At 46.8% G+C, this 19,850-nt stretch overlaps 1 protein-coding gene and 1 long non-coding RNA gene across 3 annotated transcripts in view; one reads left to right on the forward strand and one right to left on the reverse strand.

The window, feature by feature from the left end:
* Positions 1-4,901, forward strand: part of LOC108703558 (kinesin-like protein KIF1C) — a 42,338-nt gene extending 37,437 nt beyond the window's left edge. For both annotated transcript variants that reach the window (XM_018239743.2, XM_018239744.2), the window contains exons 21-22: positions 175-768; positions 2,943-4,901. In XM_018239743.2, the coding sequence (XP_018095232.1) occupies positions 175-768; positions 2,943-3,653 (1,305 nt within the window). In that variant the 3' untranslated portion in view covers positions 3,654-4,901. The remainder of the gene's footprint in view (positions 1-174; positions 769-2,942) is intronic.
* Positions 4,902-5,608: 707 nt separating this feature from the next.
* Positions 5,609-18,842, reverse strand: LOC121402289. Its single transcript, XR_005966722.1, has 2 exons — positions 18,049-18,842; positions 5,609-6,048 (listed from the first exon to the last, which is right to left on the reverse strand). It is a non-coding gene; the product is annotated as an uncharacterized LOC121402289 (long non-coding RNA).
* Positions 18,843-19,850: the final 1,008 nt, after the last annotated feature.

The following is a 19,850-nucleotide window of genomic DNA, read 5'->3' on the forward strand; positions in this document are numbered from 1 at the left end:
AAGTGAATCTAGTCTCTTGGAAAGACAATATAAGAGAAAGGCTAGAGCATATTGTGTGCCCAGAGGTGTATTTGGGTATCGCTTACTCCATTATGAAGTATATATATTATTAAAGGTACAGGGACGTGACTGATAACCATAAATGTTGTTTCTCCTGTGTGTGTGTGTGAGCAGTATGCAGATTCAGACAGTGGGGATGACTCCGACAAGCGATCGTGTGAGGAAAGTTGGCGCCTAATTTCTTCTCTACGTGAAAAAGTGCCGCCGGGTCGGGTGCAGAGCATTGTGCGTCGCTGTGGGTTGCCAAGCAGCGGGAAGAAACGAGAGCCAATCAGAGTCTATCAGATACCACAGAGGCGGCGGCTAGGGAAGGACCCACGTTGGCTTACACTGGCCGACCTGAAAATGCAGGCGGTAAAAGAGATCTGCTACGAGGTGGCTCTGAATGACTTCAAGCACAGCCGGCAGGAGATCGAGGCAATGTCCGTGATTAAGATGAAGGAGCTGTGCCGAACCTACGGCAAGCGGGATGTCAATGAGAAGGAGCTGTGGAAGGCGGTGGCCCGAGATGTCTGGGATACTGTGGGTGTCGGAGAGGAAGACCCAGGCACTAAGAGCAGTGGTGGGGTGCAAGACTTAAAGGCTCATATTGACAAGCTGACTGACATTCTGCAAGAGGTGAAACTGCAAAACAACATGAAGGATGAGGAGATACGAAGCTTGAGAGACAGGATGATCAAGATGGAGAGGGTCATGCCTCTTGCCCAGGTGAGAACATGATGAACTCCTCTGGCTTGTCCACTGGGGCCCGTTTATAAACACTGGGCAGTAACCCATAACAACCAATCAGCAATTAGCTTTTTTTTGTGCAAGCTGTAGGTTGGGCACTGAAAGAATTCATCTGTTTGGTTGCCATAGGTTACTGCCCAAATGTGCCCAGTGTTTATAAATGAGCCCCACTGTGCGTGTCCTCTATAGAAGCCATGTTCCATGTACTGGTCTCATTCCTGCCTTGTACTTCATTCTTTACATTCACACTGGGAGGGCTCTCCTGCTCCCTATATTCATCTTCAACACAAGCTGTAGCATGTTCAATAGTTGTTGAGGTTATTTGAGATCGGGATGGGCAGAATGTGACCACTGCAGCTGTTCATTTGAAAGCCACATGACCGAAAGAGTCTTAAGGCTTGGAGCGCTGTCTATAGAGGGTTATGTGTGTAGCTCATGAGTTTGAACCCTTTACACCTATAATACCTGTATCGATCATGTGTGATCAAGAGACAGAGTTTAAAGAACTAAAGCGTAACAAAAGAAGTAGTTAGAAATGTTGTACATGATGTTTTGTGCTTCTGTACCAGCTCAAGGCAACCACAGCCCTTTAGCAGTAACAATCTGTGTCTCCAAAGATGCCCCAGTAGCTCCCCATCTTCTTTTCTGCTGATTCACTGATTCACATGCTCTGTGCTGCTGTCACTTACTGAGCTTAGGGAGCCACTCACAATATACAGTACACATAGAATAGAAATGTCACAATATAAGGCTGATTAGTAATTAATCCACATAATTACTACATGGCAGCACAGAAACCAGTGCAATTAGCATCAGAATTTAATAATCAGCAAACCTGTAGCATCCGCTTATATTACAGCCAGGGAAGCTCATTTTCTGCTGGATAATTAGTGACGAGCCCTAAGCTTAGCTTCTTAACAGCCAATCAGAGCCCACTGAGCATGTGAGTGTCACAGACACTTTCCAAGATGGTGACCCCCTGTGACAAGTTTGAAGTCCTGGATCATTGCTGCTATTGACAAGCTCAAACTTTAGCCTCGTGCAATAAGTTCACTGTATAAAATATGCCATTTTTAGTTTCATTTAAAAATATTTTGAGTTTATTTTAAGAATATAGCGGTTTCCAGTGTGACTCCAAAATGGCACTTCCTAATGGGGGCACTGTTTTAAAGGAGAAGGAAAGGTTAAAACTAAGTAAGCCTTATCAGAGAGGTCCATCTAAATATACCAGTAAACCCCCAAAGTAATGTTGCTCTGAGTTCCCTGTCAAAAGAAACACTGCATTTCTTTCCTTCTATTGTGTACACATGGGCTTCTGTATCAGACTTCCTGCCTTCAGCTTAAACCTCATTGCCCTGGGCAAGAGCATGCTCAGTTTGCTCCTCTCCCCCCACCCTCCCTTCTCAACTGTAATCTGAGCCCAGAGCAGGGAGACTCAGGCAGGGAGTGATGTCACACCACATTAATACTGCAGCTCCTATTCTAAACAAACAGAGAGTTTCTAGAGCTTTTTACTCCGGTATGGTAAAACATTCTACAGAATAAATATAGCATTCTAGCTTGCACTATTGCAGCTAATCTATTGCCAATAAAATGCCTCCGTAGCTTTCCTTCTCCTTTAAAGGAGAAGGAAAGGTACCGGTGTAGTTTATTGCCAATAGATTAGTCACAATAGTGCAAGCTATAACACTATATTTATTCTGCAGAATGCTTTACCATACCGGAGTAAACAGCTCTAGAATCTCTCTTTGTTTGTTTAGGATAGCAGCTGCCATATTAGCTTGGCGTGACATCACTTCCTGCCTGAGTCTCTCCCTGCTCACTCATAGCTCTGGGCTCAGATTACAGCAGGGAGAGAGGAACAAACTGAGCATGCTCAAGCCCTAGCCCTGGAGGTTTAAGATGAAAACAGGAAGTCTGATACAGAAGCCCATGAGTACACAATAGAAGGAAAGAAATGTGATGTTTCTTTTGACAGAGGACTCAGAGCAGCATTACTTTGAGGGGTTACTGGTGTATTTACCGGTATATAGACCTTTCTTATAAAGCTTACATAGTTTTAACCTTTCCTTCTCCTTTAATATATGTGTGTGGGTTTGTATAATAATATGGAAGATGTTGGCATCCCTAATACTGTTCTTCTCTGTTCCCAGGATGAAGGAGAAGAGGATTATTTGGATGAGCAGTCCTTACCTTGGTACTCCAATGAAAACAACGAGATCCCTGAGCCCAGCAGGAGTGAGCCTTCCCCTGATCACTCTCCCAAAGAGCAAGGTGTGGAACAGATGATGGATGAAGACGCAGTGTTTCGCCGTGGGAGAATGCGTTGGTTAAAACAAGAACAGAGCCGGATACAGAACTTGCAGCAACAACAGATGAACCGTGGCCGACGCCTTCCAGGCACAGGAAGATTCATCCCACCACTAGAGTGCAAGCTTCGCTTTCCCTTTAAGAGTAACCCTCAGCACCGCTTCTCCTGGGCTCCGGGCACCACTTATGTAGTAGAGGATTTGAACTGCGGCTGGTCCAATGACAGTAGGAGAGGGGAAGAGGAATCTGACAAGAGGGGAGGTCGGAGGCTGAGGGGTCAGGGGGAAGGAGACTTTCACAAGCAGCGCAGGAACTCTCTAGATGGAGGCTCAAACAGGGGGAGAAGATCTCAGCCCAGACAGAGTCGACAAAACGGCGAGGAATACCAACAAATGGGAAGAGGAGGCCGAGGAACTGAGCTGGGGGGGAGGCAACAACGTCAACCTGCACCCCCACAAGATAGACCCTACAAATATCACCCCTATACTGCACCCCCCAGAATGCGCAGGCAGAACTCTGCCCCAGAGCTGATAGAGAATGGGACAGTCGTGTGAAGAGGAAGGAGAAGGAATGTTAGAGAAAGAGAATGGGACAGTCGAGTGAAGAAGAGGAAGGAGAAGGAACGTTGGAGAAAGTCGAGGGGAATGTGAGAGAGATAGACATGGAGGTACAGAGGAAGAACCTGTAAGTTTAGTGAAGATGGGAAGGAACCTGATCTGCACAGGAAACCGTTTTTTTCTTTTCTTTTCGATCCCACTAATATTTAGGAGTTTTCACCCATTATTTTGAGTGGTTTTACTTTGTTTTTCATTTAGTCTGGTTTGAGAGGAGGAATGTGCTTGTTCCTCTCCAGTCATAACTAGCTACTATTGGAGATAGGTGTCCCCCTAAGGCACCGTTACAATCTGCGGGGAAAGGGGTGGCCCGATATTCTCTCCAGCTGAATGCCAGCTGCTCTGCCTCCCTGCCAGCTGCTCTGCCTAACTGCCAGCTGCAAAGGGCGGCCCATTGTTCTGTTCCTATAGACGTTATGTGACCCTAGTGTTACCCCAAAGTGCCTCACTGTAACGTAACAGCACTGTCACAGGGAAATATATATATATGTATAAGTGAGGGTTTATTTATGTATGTATGTACATATATAAATACCTGATGTGTATATACACAATGATATGTATACTGCTATACATAGACACACACATTTATATATATATATATATCTGTATGTGTATAAATGTGTGTATGTGTATATATACAGCCAAGAACACTATGGAGCCCTAATGCTTGTCCTGTTTTACACTAATATTTTTGCACTGTCTCACATTGAAGAAACAATCTGTTTTTAGAGTGGGGGCTGGAAACCCAGAAGGAAAGAGGTTGATCTCCCCCCCCCCCCCCCCGACGAACACTGTATTGTTAGGTTTATTGTTAGTTTATCTACCTCCCCATAATCTTACCCCTGTCTACACTAGCTGGAAATATGGCCGACTGCAGCTGTCCTGTTCCAGCCGACACTTGAGTGTGAGTGCCACTTGTTTCTGACACTAGCGACTGCCCGTCTCACTACCACATTTAACCGCTTCCTCCCAGTGAGACTTATTTAAACGCCATTTATCATTTAGCTGTTTTATTATTTTTTTGGGGTTGGAAATGTTTGTTGAATCATGATGAACTTTTAGCAATGGGATTGTGCTCCTTAGACTCAATTCAGAGAAGTCGAAAACCACTGCCTGGTGAGAGGGTTGATAGGACTGTGTGGTGCCGATCTGTTGATGAAATGCAATAAAGTGGCACTGGCTGTAGTCCTGTGTGCTCTGTCTCTGGCCCTAATATTCTGTGCCATTTGTCTGATGTGGTCTGATAACTCATTGTCCAAGTAGAATCATGGTAAGCCAAGGTGTCATAGGAGCTGTGAGTCCCTCCCCCTGCAGGGTGATACAGTGACACAGACAGAAGGAGAGTCCCTCCCCCTGCAGGGTGATACAGTGACACAGACAGAAGGAGAGTCCCTCCCCCTGCAGGGTGACACAGACAGAAGGAGAGTCCCTCCCCCTGCAGGGTGAGATACAGTGACACAGACAGAAGGAGAGTCCCTCCCCCTGCAGGGTGATACAGTGACACAGACAGAAGGAGAGTCCCTCCCCCTGCAGGGTGATACAGTGACACAGACAGAAGGAGAGTCCCGCCCCCTGCAGGGTGATACAGTGACAGACAGAAGGAGCTGAGTCCCTCCCCCTGCAGGGTGATACAGTGACACAGACAGAAGGAGAGTCCCTCCCCCTGCAGGGTGATACAGTGACACAGACAGAAGGAGAGTCCCTCCCCCTGCAGGGTGATACAGTGACACAGACAGAAGGAGAGTCCCTCCCCCTGCAGGGTGACACAGACAGAAGGAGAGTCCCTCCCCCTGTAGGGTAACAGAAGGAGACATGATATCTGCAGTAGGGGAGAGACTGTGTGTTCCTCCTGTACTTTGCCCAAGCTCTTGCTGCACAAAACTAAAACACTGGCTGATCACAGTATTTATTTAGTAAAAATGATTTCAGTTGTATGAGAGTTAGGTCATTGGAGAATACAGGAATATTAACATTATTAACTTATCCCTTCAGATGTAGATACAGGGCCAGGATCTATTATCTAAAATGCCCCCACCCTGTAATAATGTGGAACACTGTGCCTTTAACATGGGTTGTTGTTAGTGAATGACTCGCTACTGACCCATTTACCAGGGAAAAGCAAAGCAGCCAGTAATAGGACACACTGGGTAATGACATTTTCTGGCAGCTGGGTTTCCAGATAATAGATCCACTCCCTGTATACTCTGCGCTGAGTCTGGTTCCAGGGTTAGTTCCAGTTGTACCATCGTGTGTGGGGTCAGAGACACCGGATCTCAGTTCATGGTTTGTTCCAGTCTGTGTTATTCTTGCAGGAAACCCATAGTCAGGAGGCCTAAAAGGAGAGTGAGAGAAGCTGTCAGGTAGATACACATGACTGGGATAGGCTTGCACTCAGAGGGGCGTAGTAGTGCAACTTACACTCTCCACACACAGCAAGCCCTGAGATGTGGGCAGCACAAGGAGGCGGAGTCTGTACCTAGCACATACACAGCCACTAGTTTCTGCTCCAATGACACCTGCAGGTTCTCATGGAAGAAGCTCCTGGCAAAGGCAAGATCAGGATCACCATGGAAACTAGCCCGGCCAAGATGTATAGCCCAAATAACCATGGAGAGGGAGTGCGAGGGAATCCTGTGTGAGGATCAGACACACGGCCGAGTAAGTATATATTATTAATATTAACACTACTATACTACTATATATGTAGTATAGTAGTGTTGTGTATATGCCCTATTTCTCTTACATCGGAGGGGGACACAGGAACTATGGGTAAAGGACTCCTCTCACCAGGAGGTAGGATACTGCAGTGATGTCAGAATTGTGACTGCTCCCTCCTTCCTTTACCCCTTGCATGTTGCCTGACAGGCTCAGTTTTTTCAGTGTCCTCATCACAGGAGGTTCAGGACTGGCCTCTAGAGAGGCCCTACACAAGGACTTAACTTCGGTCAGTGAACAGCACTGGCAACAGGGGTAAGACCTGAGTCACCAGCTTGTCTGTACTCGGTGTGTAAGCCTCTTCGTGGGACCTCCCCTCTGCACAGGGTCGGGTGTTTGCCGAACCAGAATGGAAGATCATAACGACAGATGCCAGCCTACATGGCTGGGGGGCAACATTCCAAGGAAGATCAGTATCAGGAACATGGTCGGCAGAAGAAGCGCTACTCCCAATCAACCTATTAGAAATCAGAGCAATTCGACTAGCCCTTCACAGGTGGCACGACATTCTCAAACACCTACCGGTGCGCATACAGACAAACAATGCCACCGCCGTGCCCTATATCAATCGGCAGGGAGGAACAAGAAGCAAGGCAGCAAACAGAGAGGTAACCCCCATTCTAGCCTGGGCAGAAGACAATGTTCCATATCTGTCGGCGATTCACATCCCGGGGTGTTAAACGTGGAGGTGGACTTCCTAAGCAGACACCTGGTAGATCCCGGAGAATGGGAACTCCACCACGAAGCTTTTCAACTGCTGGTAGACAAGTGGGGAAAACCTCAAGGCGACTATACTACCAGGCAAAACCGCAAGGTTCCCAGTTTCTTCTCACGATGCCGAGACCCCCTAGCGGCGGGAATAGACGCCATAACAATGCCATGGCAATTCCAACTGGTTTATGTCTTCCCATGCTTCTTCGGGTACTCAATAAAATTCGCAGAGAAGGCTGCAAGGTCATAGTAATTGCACCATGCTGTCCTAGGAGGTCATGGTATTCAGACCTACTAGCTCTCTCCCTGTAACCACCAGTCATTGCTACCTCTCAGAGACGATCTTCTGAGTCAGGGTCCACTTCAGCACAGGAATCCCAAGCTCTTTGCATTAATGGGATGGTTCTTGAAGCCTCTATCCTAAAAGAAAAGGGTTTTCAGATCAAGTCCTACAGACCATGATAAGGGCTCGAAAACCTACTACCTCAAAAATCTATCATAGAACCTGGAATTGCTACTGGTCACGGTGTTCAGAGCACAACATTGATTTCAGAGACTATAACATTCGGGCAGTCCTTAACTTTCTACAGTCTGGTCTAGCCAAGGGACTCCGGCTAGGATCCCTAAAGTCCCAAGTATCTGCACTCTCCATTCTTTTCCAAAAAAGACTTGCTCTACAAGAGGATGTGCGTACTGTTCTACAGGGGGTTTCCTGACTGGCACCCCCTTCCGACAACAAGTTCCTCCCTGGGACTTGAACTTAGTGCTCAATGCACAGTGGATCTTCCGGCACTCATGTGGAAGACGATTTTTCTAGTAGCAATTTCCTCCATTAGACGCATATCCGAAATTGAGGCACTGTCCTGCTCATCACCTCTCCTCATCTTTCAGGAAGACAGGGCTATGCTCCGCACTGCTCCCGGATTTCTTCCTAAGGTGGTTTCCTCATTCCACATCAATTTGGAAATCATTCTTCCATCATTCTGCAATCATCCACAGAATGAAAAGGAAACCAAATTGCATAAACTTGACGTAGTTCAAGCGCTAAGGACCTATGTTACTCGCACAAAACCCTTCAGGAAGACGGACACCTTGTTCGTCATCCCCTCAGGTCCTCGAAAAGGAACGGCAGCAACCAAAACCACGTTGGCCCGCTGGGTCAAAGAAGCAATTAGACAGTCCTACCTGGCGCAAAAAAATACGCCTCCCATTCGGCTACATGCCCACTCTACCAGAGCATTGGGAGCCTCCTGGGCTCACCGCCACATGGCATCTGCTGATCAGGTCTGCAGGGCGGCCACCTGGGCTTCCTTACATACCTTCACAAAATTCTAACCATTCAATACTTATCTTTCCGCGGAGGCGCAGTAGGCCGAAAAATCCTCCAAGCGGTAGTTTCCAAATGAGTTTCTCCCTCCCTTGGTTTGGGGCATCTTTAGTATGTCCCCATAGTTCCTGTGTCCCCCTCCGACGTAAGAGAAAGGAAGATTTATGTACTCACTGGTAAATCCTTTTCTCTCTAGTCGGAAGAGGGACACAGGACTTCCCTCCCGGAATTCCATTCTGTTCACAGTTCAGCCATTCTTGTGGAATTGTTATGTTTTCAGTTCACCGTTTCTGTTTGAGTTCTTTGTAAGCACCTGAGCCTGTCAGGCAACATGAAAGGGGTAAAGGAGAGAGGGAGGAGTCACTATTCTGACATCACTGCAGTGTCCTACCTCCTGGTGGGAGGAGCCTTTTACCCATAATTCCTGTGTCCCCCTTCCGACAAGAGAGAAAAGGATTTAACGGTGAGTACATAAATCTTCCTTTCTTTAGCAGCCCTCCTGTCAGTGCAGAGTATGGGTTATGTTATCATTCAGCTTTGTAGGCAGGACAGGAGAATGTTGTTTCTTGGTCCCTCCCCTCGTATATAGGGTCTGGCTCCACCTCTTCATCTCGGTTATTTTCTCCTGCCTTGGAGGTGAAGGACAGCATTCTTTTTTCTCTAATATCCATCAAGACTTCAGAAACACTTAGAGGGTACGCAGAGTTGTCCTCTAGTGTGTGTGGAAAATGCACACATCCAGTAACAGCTGGTTGCTTAAGGGACACGCAGAGCTGTCCTAGGAGTATATTACAGGGTACGCAGAGCTACCCGCCCACTATCTGGCATGAAAAGAATATACTCCAGCATAAAGTAAGGAGAAAACCTGAGATGCTTTCCGGGATACAACAGCCAGACGATACTTCTAAAATAGCCATTCCTGATTTAAGCAGCAGACTACCCACAGGTTGAATTGGGGAAGTTTTACAGCGGATCATGAACACCGTTCAACCAAACCCCACTGCTGGCGGGAGTCAAACACAAAGGGGTAGACCAACAAAGAAACTCAGAGCAATGCTCTCACTGGCCTCCCACTCTGACTCAGAGGAGGGGTTGCAGTCAGATTCAGAGGAAGATGTCATGCCAGACATTGATACCAGTCAAATACCGACTGATTCAGAGGATGACCATTCCTCAACAACCAACCCTGAGGTGTCTACTTAGGGAGATGATGCAGACACTAGAGTTAAAGAATGAGACAGTAGCTCTCTCTAGAGCTGAAAAACTATTAGGGGTTCAAAAGAAATCCCAATTAACGTTTCCTATATTCAATTTCATCACACAAGCTATTGAAACAGAATGGGTGCATCGTGTAGCTCTCACTCAAAGGTTCTTCAAGACTTATCCAGAACCAGAGATGGGCCAAAGCCCCTAGAGTGGATTTAACGGTTGCCCGTCTATCCAGACAGACTGCGTTACCAGCCAAGGAGGCGGAATTTAGAGATCCATTAGACCGCTGTATGGAATCCAGACTTAAAAAAACATATGTCCAGGCAGCAGCAATTCCCCAACCACTGGCTGCCTCTGCTGGTTTGGCTTTTACAGCCAGATTTTGGGCACTGGAGTTGGCCAAAAACCCACCATCATCAAAACAAGAATTACAGGTGGAAGTAGACAGACTAATGGCTGCACTTTCATTCCTTACGGAAGCAATTTAAATAGTTAAATTAGCAGCCAAGTCAACAGCAATACAAGACGTGCCCTGTGGTTCAGGCAATGGTCAGGGGGACACAGATTCTAAACTCAGATTGTTATCCCTGAAGTTCACAGACGAGTCACTGTTAGGGCCCAATATAAAATATTATAGCAGAGGTAATGGGAGGGAAGAGCACATTCCTACCTACAGGAAAGAAACAGAAGTTTGATACTCCAAACAGATTTTGTGGTAGAAGAGGTTGGACAACTCAGTCCAAAACGTTTTGCCACTTTCGTTCTACCTGTTGGGGCCTCACAACAGACCACAAAAAGCATAACAGAACACCTTGGCAACAACAAGGGTGCCTCAACACCAAAAAACCAACCACAAACAGAACCACATCAGCCTGACTTGGTCCCACAAGAACCGAATAGGGTAGGGGCAGATTGCAGAGCTATCTTGGAGAATGGGAAGCACACGTAACAGACTCTTGGGTACTGACTATAATCCGACAGGGTTACAGGATCCCCTTTTCACACCTACCACAAAGAAGGTACCATACATCTTCCACCACACCTCAAAGAGAACACCTCTTAAAACAGGCGTTTCAACTGCTCCTCCAGACAGGAGAGTAATACAAGACGTTCCACACAATCAAAAATATAGAGGGTTCTACTCAAATCTCTTCCTAGTAAGAAAAAAACAGGGTACGTTCAGACCTCTACTGAATTTGAATTCTCTGAACCTAAGGGTTACCAATCGGAGGTTCACGATGAAATCTGTCCGGTCAGTCATCGCTGCCATGGAACCAAACAATTTTATTACTTACAGGACACCTACCTGCACATACCCATTTCTCCAGAATCTTGCAGGTTCCTCCGGTATGCCATCAGGGACCGCCATTACCATTTTACAGCTTTACCCTTTGGGCTCTGTACTGCGCCACGTGTCTTTACCAAAGTTCTGACCCCCGATAATAGCCTATCTCGGGTCCCTGGGTATATACACATTCTACCATACCTGGACAACTTGCTGATCACAGCACCATCAGAAGCTCAAGCAAACAGAGACACCAACACCTGCTTTCAGGTACTGACTCAACAGGGATGGCTGATAAATTTCAGCAAGAGTGCACTTCAGCCAAGCCAAAACATTCTATTTCTAGACTTACATTTCGATTCCCAAACTCAGAAAGTATTACTACCACAAGACAAGCTAGACAGACTAACGTCAACAACCCAATCGTTCCTATCAGCACAGACCGTTTCAGCAGAGGACTGCCTATGGCTGCTAGGATTCATGGTCTCGGCCCTAGAAGCCATTCACTTTTCCAGGTTCCATCTTCACCCACTTGAGAACAACTTCCTAGACCAATGGAACAAGGATAACGGAGACTAAATATTATTAGTTATTACTATAACAGAGAGTAATAACTATTTCACAGACAACCCAGCAGAACCTCCACTGGTGGGTGGCTGAAGACAACCTCAACAAGGGCAGAAGTTGGTCCCCCATTCACTGGTAGATCGTGACCAACAGATGCCAGCCTCACAGGCTGGGGGGCAGACTATTGGAACTATACACTACAGGGCAGATGGACACCAAGAGAGGACACGCTACCCATCAACATTATAGAACTTGGGGCGGATTGCGCTAGCACTGGAGGGCTGGTCGACACTCTTACGATCCCACTCGGTCAGAGTACAATCTGACAACGCCACAGCTGTGGCATACTTCAACAAGCAGGGAGGCATACGCAACACATTGGCCATGCAGGAGGTCACACGGATCCTAAGATGGGCAGAGCAGACCGTACTCAATCTCTCATCCGTGTTCATATCAGGAGTACAGAACTGGGAAGCAGACTATCTAAGCAGAACGACCGTCAATCAGGGATAATGGTCACTCAACAATGAAGTGTTCAACCAACTGGTGCACAGGTGGGGCGCTCCAGAGATCGACATGTTAGCCTCAAAACACAATATGAAACTTCTACTGTGCCAGAAAACAGGACCCCCGGGCAGCACTCATAGATGCCGTAGTCACTCCCTGGGATTTTGGGATGGTGTACGCATTTCCCCCCCTGACCATCCTCCCCTGGATAATCAAAAAGATAAAACAAAGCAGGACCACCTCAATTCTGATGCACCCGTCTGGCCAGTCTGGGTGTAGTACACAGACCTAGTTCAGATATCCAAACACTGGAGATTACCTCTCCGTCCAGATTTACTCACTCAAGGACCCATCAATCATCCCAACTTGCTGGTTTGCATTTGACGAATGGGCTATTGAGACTGGATGGTGGATCTGACAGGGCTACTCACAGAATGCCATATACATTCTATTACAAGCAAGTGGTCCACGTCCACATTGTACAATAAGGTTTGGAGGATGTTCCTAGCATGGTGCCAACAACATGAGCTCCACTGGGAGGGTGAATCTCCATACCTAGTAATAGAGTTTCTGGCGAATGGGTTCCGAAAAGGCTTAGCCCTTCGCACTCTTAAGACACAGGTGTCAGCCCTGACAGCCTTAACCTACATGAGTTGGGCAGACCAAGCAGAAATCCAATAATTTTTTAGGGGCGTAGCCAGAACACGCCCCCGCTAAAACAACCACTTAAAACCTGGGACCTCCCACTGGAGTTGACAGCCTCGCAGAAACTTCCCTTTGAACCTCTGGCATTGTGCAACCTAAAGTGTCTGTCACTAAAACTGGTATTATTGGTAGCCATTACGTCAGTAAAACGGGTGTTCAAACTGGCCGCCCTCTCATGCAAGGGAACCACGGACCTCTCTTCACTCAGACAAAGTTGTACTTAGGACTTGTCCCTGGTTTCCTGCCCAAAGTAGTGTCTGATTTCCACATTAACCAGGACATTATATTACCATCGTTTTGTCCGCAGCTGACACACGAGCCAGAAAAACTCCTACATACACTAGATGTAGCGAGGGCCCTGAGAATCTACTTAAAACAATCATCAGTGTGCCGACAGCTTGTTCTTCTCCACTTTTTTGGATTTGGCCGAACCCCCGAATCATTCGCAAAATATTCGGGCGAATACCGATCCAAATCCTATTTGCATATGTACATTAGGGATGGGAAGCGGAAAACATTTTTTACTTCCTTGTTTTGTCACAAAAGTCACGAGATTTCCCTCCCCGTCCCTAATTTGCATTTTCAAATTTGGATTTGGTTCTGCCGGGCAGAAGGATTCGGCCGGATCTGAATCCTGCTGAAAAATCCTTGCCGAATTCCGAACAGAATCCTGGTTTCGGTGCATCTCTAGTTGTTACACATAAAAGGCTAGCTGTATCGAAAAAAACAATTGGTAGATGGTTGGTAGAGACTATTAATATTGCCTACGACTACCAAAAGAACTTTTCAGTGAAGGCCCACTCCACCAGGGCACAGAGCACATCTTGGGCACTTCAAATCATGCCAAAATAAACGTTGTAGAAGCACACTCCGGGGCCTCTTTGAAGAATCGCAGACTTCCAGATTATGGATAAAAAGTAACAACCTTTATTTTACCATCTGATTTACAAACATACGCGTTTGGAGTCTGCGCACTTTCTCAGAGATCTCCATCTTCAAAACATGGCAACGGCAGAACAGATCTGCTGGCCTTCACCAAATTCTTCCATTAAGTTTTACAAGTTAAATGTTTTTGCTTCACAACCAGCCGTGTTTTGGCAAAAACTGCAGTAGCACAGTGACTAAGCAAATTAGGCTACGCATCCTAGGGTCATACCCACCCTGATGGAAGGGACAGCTTTTGGACGCCCCCATACGTCTACACTGACAGGTGGGCCGCTAGAGAAAAGGAGATTTTGAACTGGAAAATCCTTTTCTCTTAGGCTTGAACTGTGCAGTAAGTCCCACCCAGGCGGATTTTAGTATGGAAATGGGACCTCTTCTGCCGCTATCATCTCTATCTGTTGTCTCTTGGTCTTCTTTCTACCTATACTGTCTCCCCTGACTGAGCTTTCCAAAAGTACTGAGGTGGAGCCAGACCCTATATACGAGGGGAGGGACCAAGAAACAACATTCTTCTCTCCTGCCTCCAAAGGTGAATGATTACAGAACCTGATAGTTCCGGCCTACGAGAAAAGGATTTTCTGATGACTCCAAAATCTTCTTATATAGGGAATAAAGTGCCCCCTATTGTAAAATATAAGGATATTATAAATCACTGAGAAGTTCCATGACCATATAAAAGCATGAGCTAATATACAGATCATGCAACTTCCAGGTTACTTCTATCCTCATATTTTCCAACAAGGGGTACTTTATTATAATACACACTTTTAGTGAGTCATGTGACAGAAATGACCTCACTAGTCACCGTTTATAACTGATGGCATCACTAAGCACCGTTTATAAGGATATAATTTACAAGATATTCATGCCTTTTGTGTATTATAAATACACACACCCCCTTAGCACTGGTGTGTAGTGATGTCACATGACCCCTGTTGTACAATATAAGGATATTACACGTCAGTGTATGGAGACACTACTGGCTGTCTGGCTTGGAATATCCTTACATTATGTGAGAGCGGTCCAAAACACACTTCCCCCCTATATGAAAAGCAATAATAAAGCAGGGGGGTCTCTTGCCGTGGCACAGGGAATACACATCTGTTTGGGGGAATGGGCACAGCAGGGAAACCTGGGGGAGCTGCTCTACTGCCTGTGGTTTTGTGCCATATAATGTAACCTGCACCTCTCTTCTACCCCCCTCCCTGCCCCTAATGGCTCCTTCCTCCCAAATCTTAACCCAAAATGTATCTGTTGTACCGAAATTCCTCACTCAGATGTGTCTGTGTCATGTCTCTCTGTAACATACGGGAAATAGGGGAGTCGGGGAGGTTCCATTCTGTGCCGGGGACGGGGGGGGCAACACTGGGGGCTCTTACATGTTCATACAGGAATTTGCTTTCACCAGACCTTCAGCTTCAACCACCGTGTAACGTAATGGAGCTGTACTGAGACACCCCAATGTTTCTATATATCTGTAACCTTGTTATGAGCTAAGGGGGCCCAGTCTGAAGGTCAGTTAGGGGGAGATTTGGGGTGAATGTTTATTTGTACCCTGGGTACCCCTGGAACTATAGCAGGGTGACACCCCAATGTTTCTATATATCTGTAACCTTGTTATGAGCTAAGGGGGCCCAGTCTGAAGGCCAGTTAGGGGGAGATTTGGGGTGAGTGTTTATTTGTACCCTGGGTACCCCTGGAACTATAGCAGGGTGACACCCCAATGTTTCTATATATTTGTAACCTTGTTATGAGCTAAGGGGGCCCAGTCTGAAGGTCAGTTAGGGGGGAGATTTGGGGTGAGTGTTTATTTGTACCCTGGGTACCCCTGGAACTATAGCAGGGTGACACCCCAATGTTTCTATATATCTGTAACCTTGTTATGAGCTAAGGGGGCCCAGTCTGAAGGTCAGTTAGGGGGAGATTTGGGGTGAGTGCTTATTTGTACCCTGGGTACCCCTGGAACTATAGCAGGGTGACACCCCAATGTTTCTATATATCTGTAACCTTGTTATGAGCTAAGGGGGCCCAGTCTGAAGGTCAGTTAGGAGGAGATTTGGGGTGAGTGTTTATTTGTACCCTGGGTACCCCTGGAACTATAGCAGGGTGACACCCCAATGTTTCTATATATCTGTAACCTTGTTATGAGCTAAGGGGCCCAGTCTGAAGGTCAGTTAGGGGGAGATTTGGGGTGAGTGCTTATTTGTACCCTGGGTACCCCTGGAACTATAGCAGGGTGAGTCAAATCAATAAGGTGCCACACTTACACTAGATCGCCTTTTGCAGCGTCGGGTGCACAGCTGTGTTCCTCTCTGCCCAAGGAAAAACTCCACTGTAAAGCAATAATCCCAGCAGCACTCCGATATGTGAATCAAGCTTGATAAAGGGCTGGAATAGCCCGAAACTTCTTTCTGCTAATGGCATGAATAAATAATCTTTGATTCACATATCGGAGTGCTGCTGGAATTATTGCTTTACATATAGCAGGGTGAGTGTTACCCCAATGCTGCTGCAATTCTGTTATGAGGTACAAGGCTAGACCCACACATTTTGTGATGCATTTGACGTTCGGGTGGGAGCTGTTCGGGGGTGCTGAGAGGAATGTGGGGTGTGACATACACTATATACTTTACACTAAGTAGTGCATAAAGATGGGGTGTATGTTCAGGACCGCCATTAGAAATCACGGGGCCCCGTACAACAAAATTTTTGGGCCCCCCCCACACTGACGACCAAGCTCCACCCCATATGCCGCCCACTCCACATCGCAGTTAAAAGACCACACAGACATCAGCGCTAAAAAAGTAACCCCCCCCCACACAAGTTGTAAAAAGCTATTGATGGTCAGGGCCCCCTTATAAAAAATTGGGGCCCCAAAAAAAATGTAATTTTTTTTTTTTTTTTAAACATTGGTGGCAGGGGCCCCCTTATAAGTTAAAAACAAATTGGGGCCCCAAAAAAAAAATTGAAAACAAAATAATTTTTTTTTGAAAAAAAAAAAAAAACATTGGTGGCAGGGGCTCCCTTATAAATTAAAAACAAATTGGGATACCAAAAAAAATGTAAAAAAACATTTTTTTTGAAAAAAAACTGGTGGCAGGGGCCCCCTTATAAGTTAAAACAAAAATTGGGGCCCCAAAAAAAAATTTTTTAAAAAAAAGATTGGTGGCAGGGGCCTATAGAATATTAAAATAATACATTGGTGGCCAGGGGATTAAAAAAAAAAAAAAAAAACACACAAACTGGTGTTCAGTAGAATTGAACTCGTGGCTTTAGTACTTCAACTTCGCCTCCTTTCGTGACTTCGGGTCTTTGCGCTGCTTCAGGACTTCGGCTTCGGCTGTTTTCGTGACTTCGGGTCTTTTCGGCGCATCGGCTTCGGCGCTTCTGCATTCGGCGACGCAAGAGCCAAGACATACGGCTCGGGCGCTCGTAAGGGGGGCCCGGATCTTCACAAAAATGCAGCGCTGCCGGGCCCCCCTTCATGCCCGGTATGCTTGTCCCCCCCTGATGGCGGCCCTGTGTATGTTGCTCGTGGGTGTAGGGATTTGAATGGGAGCAGGTGGGAGAAGGGGTTGTACAGGGTGAACATACGGAACGCATTATAGGACGTCCTGCGGCGAAATACCTCTCCTTCCTGCGATGTCCTGTGTCTTCTGAATGGCACATCCATGGCTTTTACATTTTTAGGAAGAGGGCGGAGTTCCTATGAGGGCAGAGGAGGGAGGGCTGAGGGCGGAAGGAAGAGGGTGGAGTTGGTATGAGTGACGGCTGAGAAGGGAGGTGAGACTGCAGATTTGGACGATGAGTGACAGTAAAGGAGGCCATAGACGTAACAATTACGATCGTTCTTGGAAAAGATGTTTCCAAGAAAGATCGTTCGTTTCAATACACACGTGTAGAGCTGAATCGTCAGATATACAGGTAGATATACGGGAAGAAACAATACAATTCTACCTGTATCTGACCATTCAGCACTAACAATGGCCGATATTTGGGTCCCTTCAAAGGCACCCGATCAAAATTTTCCGTCCAGCCCGATCGACAAGCCGACCGATATCCAAGTCTTCTGCCGATATCAGTCGGCTCTTTTTCCACCGTACACACACCGAATATAGGACGAAAATTAGTTTCGTACGATATTATCTGTGCGTCTATGGCCACCTTAAAAGCAATGGATGTGCCATTCAGAAGACACAGGACATCGCAGGAAGGAGAGGTATTTCGCCGCAGGAAGTCCTATAATGCGTTCCGTACAGTCACTTCCGTATGAGCAGCTGCTTGTGGCTTCCTTAGTCTTCAGCCTAAAAGTCCAGTTTTGGGGTAAATATGAGGGTGAGAATGAGGTGTTTGCTCTTCACCTGGAGGCAGGGTCCCCATTGGCTGATGCTGATCAGGTGACAAATAGTGTAAAGTCCATGAGTAGTGGGAGGGATCAGTCAGTTATGAAATAAGCAGCGGGGGAGGGGCATCACTGGATCCTCCAGCCAATCAGAGCGTGAGTGTATAGCGCCACCTCCCTGCTGATTATTCACCATCATCACAACTAATAATCCTGTCACTGGAGCTTAATATCCGACCCATGGGGCCATGAGATGCTTCTGTGCAATTGGTCACTTTGTACAAAGAGAGAAGGAACATTCCCAAGCGAATGACTGGAAAGCGACCTTTGTACTGACTCCAAGCACCGCCCCTCATACTAATGACTCGCACTACACACATGCGCAGCAGTCAGCACAGCGTCACCGGAAGAGGGCGTGTCTCTCGCTTCCCAGCTCAGTAATAGAATGGGATGTCACTGGGACTCTCTACCTGTCAGCTTCCGCCATTAGTGGGACCTGCTTCCTTGACGTTGCTCCTAGTCCCGCTCCGATTGGTTGCACCGTCCTGCTTCTGTGACGTCTCGGATTGGTTGCGCAGCGGGTCTAAAATGTTTCTGTGATGGGCGGGCGTAGGAACGCGAAGCGCGTGACTTTTTCTTGTCCTATTACACGCCACGTTTCGTCGCCTGGCAACTGCTCTTCTTTGTATTCTGATTGGCTAGCGTTAGAACTAGCGACTTCCGGAATGCTTTGTTTGGCAGCTAAGTGGCTACTTACAGTGTCTATCAAGTCTGAGTGGCTGGCTCATGCCCATAATGCAGCGCGGCTGTTTGTTGGCGGGAAAGCTGTTGCGCTCTGTCTGCTAGTGGCTGTGAGGCGGCGCAAACGGATTATTTTGGCCTTGTTTTCCCAGGTTTTAGTTGTGTGAGGAACATTGGGCTCCCCAGCAGAGAGTCAGGCAGGGCCTCACCAGTAACACTCACTGTCCCTGCTGCCTGTTTGTACCCAGAGCAACTGCCAACCAGGTTTATTTGTGAGGCCTGACAGAGAACCACAGCCCAGGGCATTCAAGTAGAAGATATAAAGCTGCACATTAAATATACACACAGCTGGAGTGTAATGTGCTAAGAGACGTCCCTGCCCCACAGAGCTTACAGTCTAAGTGGGTAATAGAGGAAAAGTTCACAAGTTAAAGACATAGTCAGGAGGGACAGGACAAGGCTAAGAAAAGAGTGTGCCTTTTGGTGCACTAGAACATTAAAGAGATTGAGAGAGGATTCCTTATGGAGGAATTCAGGGATGGAATTCCAGGGGGAAGGAGCAGCAGGATAAAAGGGTCTGAGATTCGAGAGGTGGCAGTGGCAGTGGATGGTGTGAAGAGAAAGTGGAAAACACGACCAGGAACGTATAGTGAGACAAGAGAAGAAATGTAGTGAGGAGCAGAGGAGTGAGGGATATGAGTGTCAGTAGAAGGAGTTTATATACTATCATTTGCTTAACAGGCAGCCACGCTAAGGATTTCAGTTGGGGTTGAGCAGGTTCCCTTTTAGGAGAGAGCAGGAGGATCCTGGTAGCAGAGTTTAAGATTGATTGGAGGGGAGAGAGATCTCCTACTAACTGGTCAGAAAGACCAGTTAGTAGGAGATTGCAATAGTCTAAGGCAGTGATCCTCAACCAGTAGCTCGTGAGTAACATGTTGCTCTCAACCCCTTGGATGTTGCTCCCAGTGGCCTCAAAGCAGGTGATTATTTTTGAATTCCAGGCTTGGAGGCAAGTTTTGGTTGCATAAAAACCAGGTGCACTTCCAAACAGAGCCTCAATGTAGGTTGACAGTCCACATA

The sequence above is a fragment of the Xenopus laevis genome, chromosome 3S (genome assembly GCF_017654675.1).
Source record: "Xenopus laevis strain J_2021 chromosome 3S, Xenopus_laevis_v10.1, whole genome shotgun sequence".
NCBI classification, from domain to species: domain Eukaryota; kingdom Metazoa; phylum Chordata; class Amphibia; order Anura; family Pipidae; genus Xenopus; species Xenopus laevis.